Source organism: Pantherophis guttatus, chromosome 2 (assembly GCF_059756535.1).
Source record: "Pantherophis guttatus breed Tessera chromosome 2, ASM5975653v1, whole genome shotgun sequence".
Classification (NCBI taxonomy): Eukaryota; Metazoa; Chordata; class Lepidosauria; order Squamata; family Colubridae; genus Pantherophis; species Pantherophis guttatus.
The window spans coordinates 165,222,270-165,238,143 of record NC_142064.1 but is presented as its reverse complement, the minus strand read 5'-3'; the positions used below and the strand labels follow the sequence as shown (position 1 = coordinate 165,238,143).

The following is a 15,874-nucleotide window of genomic DNA, read 5'->3' as shown; positions in this document are numbered from 1 at the left end:
ATGTTTACAGTATAATTTTCTAATTTCAGTGTATCATTTAGCAAGATGAAGATTTGAAAGGAGTGTTTATAATCTGCTCCATCACAATAGCAATAGCACTTGGACTTATATAATGCTTCATGGTGCTTTTACAGCCCTCTCTAAGCAGTTTACAAAGTCAGCATATTGCCCCCAACAATCCAGGTCCTCATTTTACTGACCTCGAAAGGATGGAAGGCTGAACCTTGAGTCAGTGAGAATCAAACTGCAGGCAGTCAGCAGAATTAGCCTGCAATACTGCATTCTAGCCACTATGCTACCACTGCTCAATTAAAAACAAAAAACTAAGGGAATCTGGTAGAACAGCCTGCTTATTCAGAAGTTAATGCCATAAAATTTAAATAGGGTTACCGTGTAAGAATATGGAAGATTGTAGCCTAGATGTACTACATATGTACCATTTCTGTGAAGTATTTGCCTTGTTTCTGAATGATTGTGTTTCTTTGACACCAAATGCTATCAAAGCTTCATATAGGTTATAAAGGGAGTCCAAAGTACCAATGCTGTCCAATTTTGATCCTTGTTTCATTTATTCCATTAAACAAAGTACACAATATGCTTGGGTGAGAAAGCAATCATCCTGTTAAATTCAGTAAATGTCGCTGCTCTTTCAACTACAATAACCGAACCAAATGCTGTTATAATTAGTGACCCGTGTCTCACACCTTCAGCTCAGAAATATTTTAGGATTTTCTTAGCATAAACAGTTCGTGTCAGGTTCGGCTACATTATTTATGGTTAAGCTATGAACTCAGCTGTGGAAAACACTGAAACCTGTAGACCATGTTTGGATTCATTGTTCTTCTGCACGTCCCACTGGAACATCAGCTTCAGCTGACAGGAAGATGGATGGACATTTTTGTAAATTTTTGTTACAAAGCAATTTTTAAGCTTCCTTAAGGGGTGGAAAGTCATTTGAGTCCTGCGGTAGCGCAGGATTCCCAAACAATACTGCCTTCATGTTTGATAGTTGGTATAATGTTCTTATTATGAGTTTCTGCCAGCCCAAACAGCATAGCCTGAAGAGTTTTATTTTTGGCTCATCTGCCAATAAAACTTTGCTCCAGAAATTTTCAGGGTCTGACTGCACAGATGGAACCATTAGAAATAGTTTTGTGAGTTCCAGTTTGATGGGTATCAATTACATTTTAATGAGGTCTTCAGAAGTATCTTTTGGGTGGGCAGTGGGTGTCTGTGAAATCTGCAGTGACATCAGTGACAAGGGGACCCTATATGAGATTCATACAGCACACAAAAATCATTTAATGAAATAGTCACACAACCATTCCTCCACTCGTTGTATCTTGTAGAAAACCACCACTTCTGAAGCATGCTGAGAAGAAATGGATTCAGACATTTTTCCCATATCACATTTATTACTGATACAAATAAAAAAATATTTAAAAGACTGTTACTTTATTACCAAGATTGAGGTAATATGCTTAGAAAACATTTACAGAAATCAATATGAAATTCAGGAACGGCGAGAAGGTGGGTGAAAGTTGCTAAATTAAGTTAATAGAAGGAAGGATTACCAAGTTTATCAGTTCTGGCAGAACAGAGACAGAATAATAGTAAGATTACACACTAAGGAGAAGAGCAAAGAGTTAATCGGGCCATAGGTGGGATGTCATGCTTTTTATGAGGAATAACAACCCTTCCACTCCAAGTGTGTGTGTGCTTTGAGCTCTGAATTGCACTCTCCTCCCAAAGTCCAACGTATTGCCCCTCCAAGGGACATTGCTGAGCAAACAGTCATCTTAAGACAGAAAACAGAGTTCCCATCGTTAAACGTTCTGCAAAATCAGATATCCATTGGCTGATAGCAGCCACTGAAATCTTTACAGCTGCCAGCAAAATTGCCATGGGGAAGAGGAAACTATCTTTTATAGAGCCCCTGTTTTGGAGAGGGGAGAATGTACCATTTTGCAACCAGGCAAGGGGGACATTAATTACAAGAGGATGAACGTGGCACAATGTTTCTGAGGCTGGGAACCATGTTCGTGATTACATACCAACAATTAAAACTGCTACTGAAGATAATTACTATACTAGTGTTCTTAGTACTTAAGAAACTATCACAAAAAAGCAGCGGCTGGATGAAATACAGCATGTGTGGGTCTGTGGAACAAATCTATATCCTTTCAATTCCATTTAACCAGCATTCAGAATGGTCATCTAGATTAATACTTCAAGCACTCACCGGTTTTAGTTTTATAATTCATATGACAAATCCTTTGAATTAGCACATAAACACTCTGATCTCAAAACCAATTCCTTTAGCTTTCTAATTAATAAATTTGCAGGTTGCATTCATCATTACTTTCCTTTTTCTGAAACAGTGTATGTTAACCTTTTACAAGATATGTAAGCAGAGAGTAAACACAGAGTCTTCTCTAAACAAGGCTGTAATTATACACTGGAGGTGTGTGTGTGGGGTGGGGTGGGGTAACTAGAGCTTTAAATGGGAATGGATGAATCCAACAGATACTATTTCAGCAGCTATTGTTGGCTACGCAAATAGATTTGCAATCCTTGTAGAATTAACACTCATTTGCATCAGCAAGACTAGCCTGGCAGCTGGCTGTTTTAGGTTCCAAGGCTTCCAAAGGTCATGCTTCAAATACTAAAGAAGCAAGTGCTGGAGAGTTTAAGCAACCTTTAGCAAATTTACTATTACGGAAACATGTGGATGTCTGCAATGAATTATTGCCACAGCAGTCTGTGCTCTGTTAGGAGGGTAAACATCCCGTCCGTGCTGCAGGAGCGCATGAGGTTTCTCTTGGCATTCACCGGGCAGATCAGGGAAGTGGAGAAGAGCACAGGAAGGAAAGGGCTGATGCAGTGACTTCTCCAGGAAGCTCTTGGCAGAAAAGATGCCACTGTTCAAAGGGTATTTGTAGAGGATGAAAAGAAGCAAATGAGGTACAGTCATGTGCACCTCCGGGAGAAACAAACCTGAGGACTCAAAGGAGGGCCAGCCTTTGGGTTGAGTTGAGGAGAGCCTGCTCTGCCCTCTTCCTTCCCACCTTTGATGCTCAGAAGTGTACATTCTAGCTTAATGCCTTTCAATGCCCAAAAAAAGAAAAAAGGAGTCTGTCCTTAACCACGTGAGCTAGCAGAATGAACTTGTGTTAAAAGAGCTGCCTGACAGGACGGACAGCTCACCTCCCTCTGTCAGGGCAGCACCTCTCGCTGAGAAAAGGTAGGGGAAAGGGTTCAGCCAGTTCACCAGCTGGCTTTTCACGAAATGCCAGGCACCCAGCTACTGCACTGCACTCCTTAGGACTTCCTTAATGCTGGGCTGTAACAGAGGAGAGACTCAGGAGAGCAGAAGCAGAAGAGGGGGGGAGTGGGGGAGAAAGGTGTACTTAAACTTTGCGAAAGTCTCACTGGCAAAAGCTTTGGGACAGACTTCTAATGCATTACAAATATATCAACAGGAAGTTAAATAAATTCTCAGCCATACAACCACTGATCTGATTCTTCCTTTGCAAAACAGCCCTTTACATTTCCAAGTGAAGATTTGTGCAAGCGTATGTATAAAAAATTATGGCTATTAAGATTAGACACACTCTTTTCGGTTCTAATTCAAAACAAAACCAGAATATTTAAATGCACACAGCTACTTTTACTATCTATAAAAAGACCTTCCATTTGTGTGTTTTGTTTTTGCAAGTGTCACTGACAATGATGATGCTGATGCTGTATTGCAGAGGACTGCCATAGACGAGGGTCCAGCCGTCTCATCAACTGGCTTTTGTAGGCAGCGGCACTACCTGGAAATCATGGAGCTGGACTGAGACTGGCCGGAGGAAGTTGTAACAGCACTGAGCTGAGAAAATCCACTGTGACTTGATTCAAGGCTGCTCATGGATCCCCTGTGGAAAGATTGACTCACGGTAAGCATAAAACGCCTTCACATGCTGAGCTGTATGCAATGGGGTGTGTTTGTGTGTGGGGGGAAATCCCGAATGGAATTGGCAGTGCCTACTGATAGGCTCAATGTATAGTACTGATCATGGAGTCATTTCATTAGTTTTAGCTTCCACAACTCCTGGCCAATCTGAGGAACCATATGGTATACGGCAGGTGGAAAAGGGCTGGTTTATATACTCAGTTAGCCAAGGAACCAGAATGAATCATCCATGTACGTATATGCCAGCTTTCTAACTTCCAACTATTACAATAATCAAAGATGCCAAAGTCATAATACTAAAAAGCCATATATTTTTTAAAAAAGAATAAAAGGTACTAGAAGTTGCCATATATATTTATAGCTAACACCACTGAATAAAACAACTATTCCATAATACCTTGTTTAAGAACCTACAGTAAGAAAATAAGTTGTTCTTCAGGACTTAACTGAAGGTCTGCAATTCCAACTTCTTAGTCAATAAACTAAGAAAAATTAAGTTTTCTCTTAACAAATAAACACGTAGTATATAGAATCCAGAAAATTCCTTAAATTGATTCAGATTACAAATGATTAATCTGAGTCAATTTAAGGAATCTTCTGGATTTTATATACTAAAAAATGTTCACATATACAATTGCCACAAATTGATTTGAAGAGACAAAATGCCAATACCTGCACTCATCTTATAGCATCAAAAAAAGATTTGTCATAAATTCATTTATAAAAGTATTTGGCTTGCTATTTTCTTTTTCTTCAAATCAATAAGCAAAGGTTGTCATTGTTTGATGCAACTTGCTAGTTTAAGAAAAAATTCTGGAACTACGTAGACAATGTTTGACCTCTAATATTAAAAAAGATCAGTAAAGCTATTTACGTAGTCCATGATTAATATAGCTTTTGAGATCTGCACATAACTTTTAATGATAACAATTAGCCCCTTATCTCTCGTCTAAAAACAGTCTAACTTTTTCCCTCTGTCTCTATCAAACCAATGTTTGTTAATATTAGTCAAATGTACTTATTGTTTAGAGGGCAGTGGATATATTAGCTTCCCCTAGAGCCGTAATGGCGAACCTATGGCACGCGTGCCACAGGCGGCACGTGGAGCCGTATCTGTGGGCACGCGAGCGTTGCCCTAGCTCATCTCCCGCATGCATGCAGGTGCCAGCCAGCTCATTTTCAGGCCTTCTGGGCTCACTGGAAGTCTGGAAACGGGCCATTTCCAGCCTCAGGGGGAGGGATGGACGAGGCCGTTTTCGCCCTCCCCAGGCTCCAAGAAAACCTCTGGAACCTGGAGAGGGCAAAAAACGGGCCTACTGGACCCACAGATAACCTTTCTGCCATCACGTGCCAAAAGTGGGGGGAGTGTGGGGGGCGGGGCACGGGGGGCATTGAATTATGGGTGTGGACACCCATGCACGCGAACCCCCCTGACCCCCCCTTTTGGCATGTGACAGCAAAAAGATTAACCATCACTGCCCTAGAGATTATCAATTTTTCCTATAGGACAAAAGCAGTCAAAATTATTTTCCAACTTTGTATAAAATGCTTTTTGTGTGTGTGTGAAATCAGTCAATCGAGGCAAGAAAAGTATAAGGTTTTGTTAACTGAACAACAATATAATATATGTTATTTTTGCTATGGAGCCCAGCAAGTAATGTGAAGAATGGAGATAAGAGAATGCAGTAAGAGAGAGGGATCATAAACATCAGATGAATTGCTTTTAATCGGAGGTGTTGTCTGAAACCTCACAGGCATAGTATCTTTAAGTATCATCTTGATGATTCTAAAGTCTCTAGGAAAACCAAGTCATGGAAATGCTGTTGTTCCTGTATTATTCTGGGTAGTTTTTGACTGCTTGCATTTAGGGCTTAGTGAGCCATAAGACATTTTCTCATTGTTTTTTTTTTTAAAAAAATAGACTGACATTTGCATCATTACAGCTAACTTTACCTGAAATCTTCTGACCCAATTACTTCTGTGTAGTACATCACTTTGCACTTGTGAGATGAGACCTGTAGAGATGCCAGTACATCATCAACACGAGGCAGACTGGTGGTAGCGCAGGCAGGCATACTGTGGAACTTCCACTGGAGAATGTAGAAGCCAGGCCATCTAGTCACATGAGATCCCTTAAAAAAGCAAGAGCAGAGGAAATCAGTGCTAATAACCATTCATTTGGATATAATGTAGTGCACTTCATAAATCGGCAATTGTACGCTGAGTCTCCCTTTCATGCTCAGCCTACTTGATCAATTCAGAGAGGCTGGCAGGCAAGAACGTAAGAAGCATAGTTCCATTAAACACAATTCGGTTTTCTTGTGTTTATGGTTATTGATCATTATGACTTATCATAGATATATATGAAAAATAAGGATTAATTGGCAAGTACAGCATACATAATACCTACTACCACTTCTTGACTTGGTGGTAAGCCTCAATGTTTAGACCGGTGCACAAAGAATCACAATTTAATGATTATAAATGTAATACTTTTATGAATTGTAATAGCCCACCATCCTGCAGATGGAGTTATGCATATTTTTGAACATACTAATTTGTTACTATCCTACAATTTGTATGTCACCCTTTTAAAACGCAGAGAAGTAATTGTCAGAGATTCCAAAATTTGGATATTTCCCCCAAAAACAGCTATATCCCAGAAGAAGGTTGCAATATTTTAAGGAGGGATAGAGAGAGGGATTAATCACCAACTAAAGCAGTCAAAGATTGTGCTGGCAGAGCTTCCTTATTCATCCATCCATAAGGAAGCTCTGCCATCCACTGGCAGAGCTTCCTTATTGACGTACAATTGATCTGTGAAGTGCTTAACTGATTAAAATATCACTCTCCCCTTGCCCTGGAAGAGCAGTTACTTTAAGGTTGAGTTGGTGAGGACCTCTAATTTCAATGTTGAATTGGCCTCCCAGTTTATAGAACTCTGAAATGAGTCATTGGCCAAATGTTCTGGTGTGAAGCAGAAGGCAAAATAGGTTTAGTGGGAGAAACCAAACTCAAACTATTTGAGAAGGACTTAAGATCTCTTCCCCTCCTACAGCCATATTAAGGCAACCCATTTTGGATGCGAAAACACACAAAGTCCTCACTTTCTAAGGATTTCACACTGCTACAATGATACATTAGGAATTGTATTAAGACTGGTTAATGACATAATCACAAGGAAGCAACACAAGAATGCTCTGGTGGGTTATTCAGAACATGCTTGAATTAAAAAGCCGGTTCTGACAAATCCTAAAAGCATTTTGCTAGGAATCAAAGTAGGGATTGTGTTTAGAGACGAGTTCTCACCTGCACACTTTCCCCTTCCTTGCAGATGAGGGGTGATTCCACCATGCTGTAGTCTCGCCCCAGTTGCCAGGCTTTGTCTATCAACTGTACGTTATTGCCACCAGGGGAGGTAATACTGTGTGCCCCTACCAAAGACTCTTTTTTTGGAGGCTGAGGGGCTCTCTTGGAGTGATAGATGTTGAAAACAATATCACCTTTACAAACATCAAAATCCCAGGTGATCACAGAGGCAGCTTCCACAATCTGAATGAAAATCTGGAAAGAAAAGCAAGTGGATGTATTAGAAACTCAAGCCATGGCAGATCTCTCTACCGGCCGAGGCTCCCCTGTCAGCCTTCTTTCAATAAGAATTGTGCGCTATGTCTGGTTTGAAGTCTGCTATTTGTATCAGTTACAGTACCAATAAAGGAGAATATTTGTAGCTCAGGGTTAAAATGAAGGGTCCTTGGTGCTGAGCTTCCTTTCTTGGAAATGTTTCATTACTCAAAATTAGGTAGCATCATAAGTGCTACTAAGGAATGGGGTTTGCTCGGAGTTTCTATTCTAGCGGCTTGCCCTAGAATAGAGCAAGCCGTAGTCTTAGAGGTTCGTGGTTGGGCTGTTTACTGTTAGCTTGTTTGGCAGTTCCTTGATTGGAGCATTGTTTACTTGATTGTTGGTCTGATGTTAATCTTGCAGTTAATCTATGCTCATCTGAGTGCTGATTGCTGGTGGAGAGGTGCTTGGGTCTTTTTGTTCCCTTTTTGGTTTGTTGATTATCTCTTCTGCATAGTTGTTCTACCCCAGCTATGGACCCCAAAGAACGCAGCACACACAAAGTCTGTACAAACCTTAGTTTACTAAATTAAATCAGTCTTTTTCAAACAAAGGCTGTTAATTAACTTTCTTAACAGCCTACAAAAATCCAAAGAATAAATAAATCGTAATCTTACTATGGTTGGCAGAAAGCCCAGAAACAATTTGCAAAGAAGTAAGATCAAGACACGAAGGAAAGTGAACTAAGTTGTTCCCTGCAAATTGCCTCAATCATCATCCTTCCTTAAATAGGCTAAGGGAGTGGCCAATTAGCCCCAAGACTTACTCTCAAGGAGACCTCCTCCTGCCTTTTGGCAGCTCTGCGCGCCCGTGCATCGTGAAGAGGCTCCTCCTCTTCTTCCTCTTCACCCATGGAAGCTTCTGGAGGTTCTGAAGGCCCTGGCTGAATCCCCGCCCCTGGCACTACATCTTCTCCAGCCTCCTCATTGTCCGACTCGAGTGCCAGCTGCACAGGCTGCTGGCGCAGCACCACACCAGCCTCCTCACTGTCAGAATCAGCTACTAGCTGCACAGGCCGCTGACGGGCCACAACAATAGTATGTAGATATTGTTTATGTCTATGTATCTATTGATGGCTAATTTATCAGGATGCTAAGCTTCTTGAAATTCCCTGGCGTTTTTGGACTTGGCTTGGTTTAGGATGGTCAGTTTCCAACTGAAACTATGGTTAAGTCTATCAGTGGTTACGGTACCACCTATCAGAAATCAGATGGAAGAGTTCATCTAGCTACAACATCCATTAATTGTGTCACATACTTAAAGCAATAGTGTCTGCTATTGTACAATTGTAATCTTCATGATAGAAGATTGTTAAAACCTTAACATTGCAAATCAAAATCTGATGCACAAAGGCAGAAACATAAACTATTGTCAGGAAAGACCTATGGCTATTTAAGCAAAAATAATCAAGAACTAGAAACGGAAGCTAGGAAGACTAGGAAAATACTGTGAGCCAAGCATTAGCAGAACCGTTAACACTATTCATATCACAGAGGGTGAGAACAGAGAAGGGTCTGCTCCCTTTTTGTAATTTTTTAATTACAGATTTTGGAATGCTGCATCATTCAAGTGAAAGTGGGGAAGAAAGTCAAGGGCTGAGGACTTCCCATACTTCACATAAGGTCTCTTTTCCTTAGAAATAAAGCATTACTATTACAAATTCATTGATAGGATTTTGAGGAGGCTGCTCAGATGATACTCAAGATAGCAATCTTGCCCAAAATTGTCACCCAAGATTGAAGCACCTAATGGAAATTACATCTTTTTTAAAAAAGGAAAAGTTGTATGGTATGATTTTTCCTAACTGTGGACATAGCATTTCAGTTTTGAAATCAAGAGTATCACTTAAACTAGTTCTGAAAATAAAATTGCTTCCAAAAATCCTCCCCAGATACCTGTTTGGTTATCTTTACCATAGGCTGCCCAGCTAGATAGCAGGCCCTAAAGAAAGCTGAATCTGGTTAGTACTCAGAGGAGAGCCTACCAGAAAATAGCAAAACTAAAGGCTAGACTAGGAAGTTAAAAAAAAAAAGTGCCAGAAAATATCCATGGTAAACCATTTCCTTAATATTTCTAAGAAAACAATATGGATTTATTCATGAGGTCATCAGGAACTGACCTCGATTTGAAGATTATTTTTAGCAAACACCAGAGGGAAAGGGGAAAAATAATATGATTTACCTCATGGGGAGCTCCTTTGAAGACACTTGCGGACTGATAAATAGTTTCTGTCCACAATTTTATGTCTTCGTTTTCCAGTTCTTCTGCTGTCCGGTACAAAGATTTGGGAACCAGCCCACCTTCTGGAACTTCACACTAAATAAATTTAATTAAAGTGCGGAGAGAAAAGAGTTAGCAAAATGGATCTGTTTCTGCTCCAACTGAAAACATTTCGGGAAGAATATTCCACAGCCAATTTGAAATAGTGAGAAGATGTAAACAGCTTAATGAGTAAAACAACTGTGTATGACTGGAAATGATCCCATTTTCTCACTGTAGTTTATGTATGCCCTCACAACATACTTCTCAAGCAGACACTGATGAGGCACAGACTGAGGGTCAATTGGCCTGAAACACTGGATTCTGCTTGACTTCACTGTAAGACCAACTGAATTCAAAAACTAACTTTTCAGCAGTAAAAGAACATCATTTACAGTGTTATATACAAATGAATACTGTACATAGGCAGGATTTGAGTTCATTATTATCAATGGTATATATTACAGCATATATTCTAAAGATGTTACCTAAATGACATGGTTCTATCATGAGGTCTCGGGATCCTGCAAATGTGGGGGGCCAGCAAGATGGCTATATTATCTGTGAAAGGTAGTTGCCACTCTCCTACGCTTTTACACTTTTGATTTATAGTGATTTTGTTTGTTTGTTTGATTTTTTTTTATTTCTTTACACAAGTTTTTTGTTGTTTTAACTTAAGAACGGCTTAGAATCACGTAAATAAGATGGGGACTATATTAATTTTAAAACAAAGCAAAACATTTTCTCGAAGCACTGAGTGTGAGGTTTCGAGGTTGGGTGGACAATGTGACAACAGACTTTGTAGGCAGCCATCTTGAAGTTGTCTCCCAGAGTAAGCAGCTCCAGGCTAATTTGAAGCCTCTTCTAGAAAGCACCTCAGAGAAGCAAGCGGCATGGCAAAGAATGTTTCACACCACTCAGCTGTCCCAACTGCTTGCCGATAGCCGAGAGAGAAAAATTCTCTCAGAAAAATTCTTGTTGTGTCACTTGCCCCTCCCTGACAGAGGAAAGCATTACACAAGAATGCATTTTCTCATGCTGTTTTCCTTATCCCAATTTCTGGATTCATTAAAGGGACCAGTGGCACAAAAACATGAATCTTGCTGGAGGCCCAGAAAGCCTTTGGGAGTGCTCTGGAAAAACAGTGAGAAGAGCCTTCTCCATATGAAGTCCCTTGGGGTTAATTAACTCAAGCAAATGCTTTGTGGCTGCCTATAATACGTGCTGAAGGGCCCCAGACCAGAGATATGTGCCAAAAGACCTTTAGGCTGGGTGGCTTCCACAGAGCCTTTGAGAAATCCAAAAACGTCCCAGCCTAGAAACACTTGACTTCACTTGAATCCAAAGGGATTGAAAGCCACCCAAACTGCTTTGCTAAATTGAACTGAATGATCCCTTCAGCAAATTGTGTCACTTACGCAACTGAAATGGCTTCTTTGAAATGTATCTAGGACTCTTTGCACAGGCCTAATAGACTGACCACTGGATTGCACTAGCACAGAGACTGAATTATTACAAGTCATTGAGCTTGGTTGTCAAAGAAACTGACTTTTCTACCTACCATACATTCTCCACCAAGAAAATCGGGAATAATTTCTTTGTCAATGTAATCCAACAGCCCACCAGGACTCTGGTAATCATTGCCAGCATAAATCAGGAATTTCTTTCGGGTGTTGTCATCAATGAAAGGGCTAACCTACAAACAAAATACTAAAGTAGTAACATTCCCAAGACATCAGATGAACTCAAAAGAAACACATTATTCCAATGGCCACTTAGGTCTATGTTCTAGCTGGATTTCTACCTATGGCTCCTAAAACCAAGTACACTATAAATATCAAGCTTGCCAATCTTGTCTCCAAAATAGATGCTGACCCCAATTTACAAAATACAAATTCCCAGAGAACCAACTTAAGAACGTACCAGTGTCCAAAGGACTGGAAACACTCTGGGAGCTCGGAGAATTAGAAGACGTCCTAGTGTTTCTGGATAATTAGCTTCTACCACCTCAATAATCCTCAGCAAGGCCTTGACCCCAGGTCTCCATAAGTGGCGCATGTTCAAGCCCTCCAGATCCACCAAGCAAGTCCAAGAGCTGTGTTTTCCCAAAATAAAACATAATCAGCATGTTCAATCAAGCAATTATTTGATTGTGACAATATACAAATATACCATACTATATTAGATGTTTTACTCCTCACTTAAATTCTAGTAGGTCAAAAAGTTTTAAATCATAACCGTAATACCTGAAATATTTGTTAATGAGAGAGAAAGAGAATAAATTTACCCTCCTCTTTTTCAAATCCAGATGCTTATAATTCCTTCAATATCCTTCCAACTCTTTCAATTGTTGTGTTTAATTGCATTGTTCAGTGCAAGCACTCGCAATTTCACTGATTCACCATTTTGGCCTTACAATATTTTAATTGATTTGTTTACATCCCATCCCATTTTTTTCGTCCGTCCTGGTTTTAAAATATTGTATATATGGAATTCCCAAACAGTGTTCTTTTCACACTGGTTCAATATAATTAGCTGAGCTACACTAGATGGTATCTATTTTCATACTGCTCTTGGGATTATCATCACTTCCCATTCCCACCTGCACTTATCTGGTTCTATTCTTAGCTCTTACTCTGAAGTTTCTGAAACTGCTGTTTAATGACTAAACTTTAACAGAGTGGATGGGATGCCAGAATCTTGCAGAATCAAGTCTGGCTATGTGTGCCATATTGCATAAATGACTACTGGAATTGTGCTAAAGTGTTCCATTTATTAACCTAGGACTTGATCAAAACATTGCACAGCAAAACTTTATCTCAATTAGCATAAACATGTCTAAAGTTCAGTGAAACAGACTCATGGGACTTAAAGAAAGTTTCTTTACCTAATAGGCCTTCCAAATACTTTTGTATTTTCTTTACACCTCCTCAGTCCTTCTTCATTTATAGATAGAACCTGCACATTAATAAAAAAAAAAAGATGAGAATGTTGAATTATGTTGCTGTAAAATGACCATGGATAAAATTTCAGACACAGAGTTACTTTGGGTTCAACTTTGATTTTTGTAAGAAGTTTAAAAATAAAATAAAATGAAAGTCAGTATTTTTTTGTGTAGTATCTGAACTACAAAATAATTTGAATATCTAGTTTTGAGGGAATCAATATGTGCATATATTTTAAAATGTAAAATGATACCTCTTACAATTTAAAAATGAATCGAATACATCAGAAGATATTACTTTATATTCATTCAGCCCTTCAAAGAATGTTTAAAAAGAAATTAATATGATTTATGTTGATGACATAAGAAATGTGAAAGTTCATTCGATCTGGTGTTGTCCATCTACAGCTTTGTTTGGATTTCAAATCATTACATATGTTAATACACTTTGGGAAAGAAATATTACAGCCAAAGATCTGTAATGTAATGTTGACCTATTTTCCTAAAATGCAGAATTTGTTATCTCATTGAGATGTTGGCACTTTGGAGGCTGGATCATGGAAAAAGTGGTAGTTTTTTATGAAATTGGAAAAACAATTTCTCTTTTATTTATATTCAGAGGCAGAAAGGCTGTCCTGATATCTGAGGATTAACACCTCATTCTAACATTCAGAAGTGAGCAATCTGTAGTAGCCCCAGTTTAGCTGGCCAATAGTGAGAGATGCCATATCTCAAGAGCAAAAAGCTGTCCATATGTTTTTATTCTTGCACAACAGACAGAAAAAGCATGTTGCTATTCTAATAAAAGAGATATCAAAATGAACAGATTGTCAATGACATTCTAGAGTGCGCCCCGCTGTAATGTAACTTTTTCCAACTGACGATATCCTGCAGATATTTTGGACATGGTTAATAGGAGCAACCTAACTGAGGAACATCCAGTTATGCTAACTGATACAGGATAATTGAAATGGGGATGTAACATTCCCTAGAGAAATCATCTGCAAATTGTATCTGAGGCACTTACATAGCGAAGCAGGGCTTCTTCTCCAAGAGCTCGCACCAAACCTTTGGTATCCATCTGGCCTAGTCTCAACACATACAGTGGACGCCCATCTGAACCAAAAGAATAACAATGGTGACATTCAAGTTATCTTCTGATAAACCAAGAAATGGTTAGAAGGCCTTCTGTATTGGATTCTGTATTCTGTATAAACTGGAACGATCAATACTTGCTTATTAACTTAAGTTCCAACAAATGTTTTGGCTGCATAAATAAAGGTGATACATAAGTAAAGACGATAAAGATTTAACAGTCATTAAATAAATAGCCAATGACTTTTGACCGCTTGTTTAATAGCTGTTCAAAGTTATGAGGGCCTCAGAAAGGGTGTTTTACAGCCCATGCAGCACTTCCAGCGACTGTAAAATCTCATACCGCCCCCAGCCCCCATGGTCACATGACTGCATTTTGGGTGCTTGGCAACCAGCTTGCATTTACAACTGGTTACCAGGAAACCCATGATCATGTGATTGCCATTTGCAATCTTCTCTGCCACAAAGCCAATTCTGGTCATAAGTTAAGGGTTGCCTATATAGGAACTGCTGGCTTGAAAACATGCTTAATATTATTTTCCTTTTTATTATATTGTTTCAATTTCTATGGCCGCCCACTTATATATCACTCGTCAACTTTACTGTATTATTGTTAAGTATTATATTCAGAAGAGCCAATGGGAATGAAAAAAAAACCCTATTATGATAAACAGAATATTTTCCCCTAGATGAACAGGACAACCATGAGTTAAGGACATACTGAGAAGTTATCAATGAAAGTTAAAAGATACTAGTCTAACTCTAGTGACTCTTCAGTCATGCCAGGACACCTTCCCAATGGGTATTTATTTTTGTTAAGAGTTTGAGGCCCCTTGATTCCAAAATGATTTTGGGTGGCTTAACATTTTAAAACTATTCATGATATAAAGGGAAAAAAATTAGTGCCCAAACGAAGTCATACAAATAATAACTCCCCAAATCACCAGGGAGTTCCTAACCCAAAGCCTAGGAATAGAGGGAGGTTTTCAGAGACTTCTGGAAGGACAGGAACCATAGTATGGGGAACCCAAAGGTGCTTTTTTCAAAAGGCAACAGGATTTTGTTTTTCCTTGAAGATGTTTTGCTTCTCATCCATGAAGCTTTTCAGTTCGCTGCTGAATTGAATAATAATAATAATAATAATAATAATAATAATAATAATAATAATAATAATAATAATAATAATAATAATAATAATTTAAAACCCCAAAAAAGCTCAGATTTAAAACCCCAAAAAATTTAAATACCCCAATTTAAAACTATTATGTTGATAGTCCGGCCTGGCGGAACAACAGGGTCTTCAGTGCGCAGCGAAACACCCGGAGGTCGGAGATCTTACGTAGAAGCTTCGTAAGATCATCCAAGAAGCTTCTTGGATGAGAAGCAAAACGTCTTCATGGAAAAACAAAGTCAAATTGCCTTTTGAGAACAGCACCTTTTGGACAACCATGACCTGGATGACTAATAATTTCCATAAACATAGTATGGTGATGCTGTTCCAGAGGAGGTATGCTTCTCTGTTCCCAGGAGGTGGCAATTAACTGAAGGAACCTGGAGCGCACCACTCTGCCTGATCATAGTGAATGGGCAGAAACCATTGGGAACATGCAGTCCCACAAATAACCAGACCCTATGCCCAGAAAGGCTATAGAAGTCATGGCCAGCATCTTGAATTACATCCAGACATCAACTGGCAACTAATACAGCTTGTAAAACAGCGATGACCCATGGCAGTAACATGAGATACCCATTACAGCCTATGCTCCTGAACTTTGGACCAGCTTTGAATGGTCTTCAATGGCCTCCAAAGGTACAACTTGATTTGATCCCATGGCAGCATTTTGGCCAGCCACTGCTATATGCTGTGTTCATTAAATTCCCAAATGGTGCATGATTGAAAACCGAGCAGAAATCTGAAGCTGCAGATTGTTAATGTATAAGACACTTTTATATTGTCTTAACCTTGCATTTACCACTTAAGAGTTGGCAACAAC

The 15,874-nt window shown here is 39.3% G+C and overlaps 1 protein-coding gene across 2 annotated transcripts in view; it reads right to left on the bottom strand.

Annotated features, from left to right (window-relative positions):
- Positions 1-3,649: 3,649 nt before the first annotated feature.
- The window catches only part of SEC14L1 (SEC14 like lipid binding 1), a 35,087-nt gene continuing 22,862 nt past the window's right edge, over positions 3,650-15,874 (bottom strand). For both annotated transcript variants that reach the window (XM_034408540.3, XM_087887225.1), the window contains exons 9-16: positions 13,813-13,901; positions 12,729-12,799; positions 11,765-11,936; positions 11,403-11,537; positions 9,764-9,898; positions 7,268-7,522; positions 5,912-6,090; positions 3,650-3,920 (exon numbers count right to left, since the gene is read on the bottom strand). In XM_034408540.3, the coding sequence (XP_034264431.1) occupies positions 3,815-3,920; positions 5,912-6,090; positions 7,268-7,522; positions 9,764-9,898; positions 11,403-11,537; positions 11,765-11,936; positions 12,729-12,799; positions 13,813-13,901 (1,142 nt within the window). In that variant the 3' untranslated portion in view covers positions 3,650-3,814. The remainder of the gene's footprint in view (positions 3,921-5,911; positions 6,091-7,267; positions 7,523-9,763; positions 9,899-11,402; positions 11,538-11,764; positions 11,937-12,728; positions 12,800-13,812; positions 13,902-15,874) is intronic.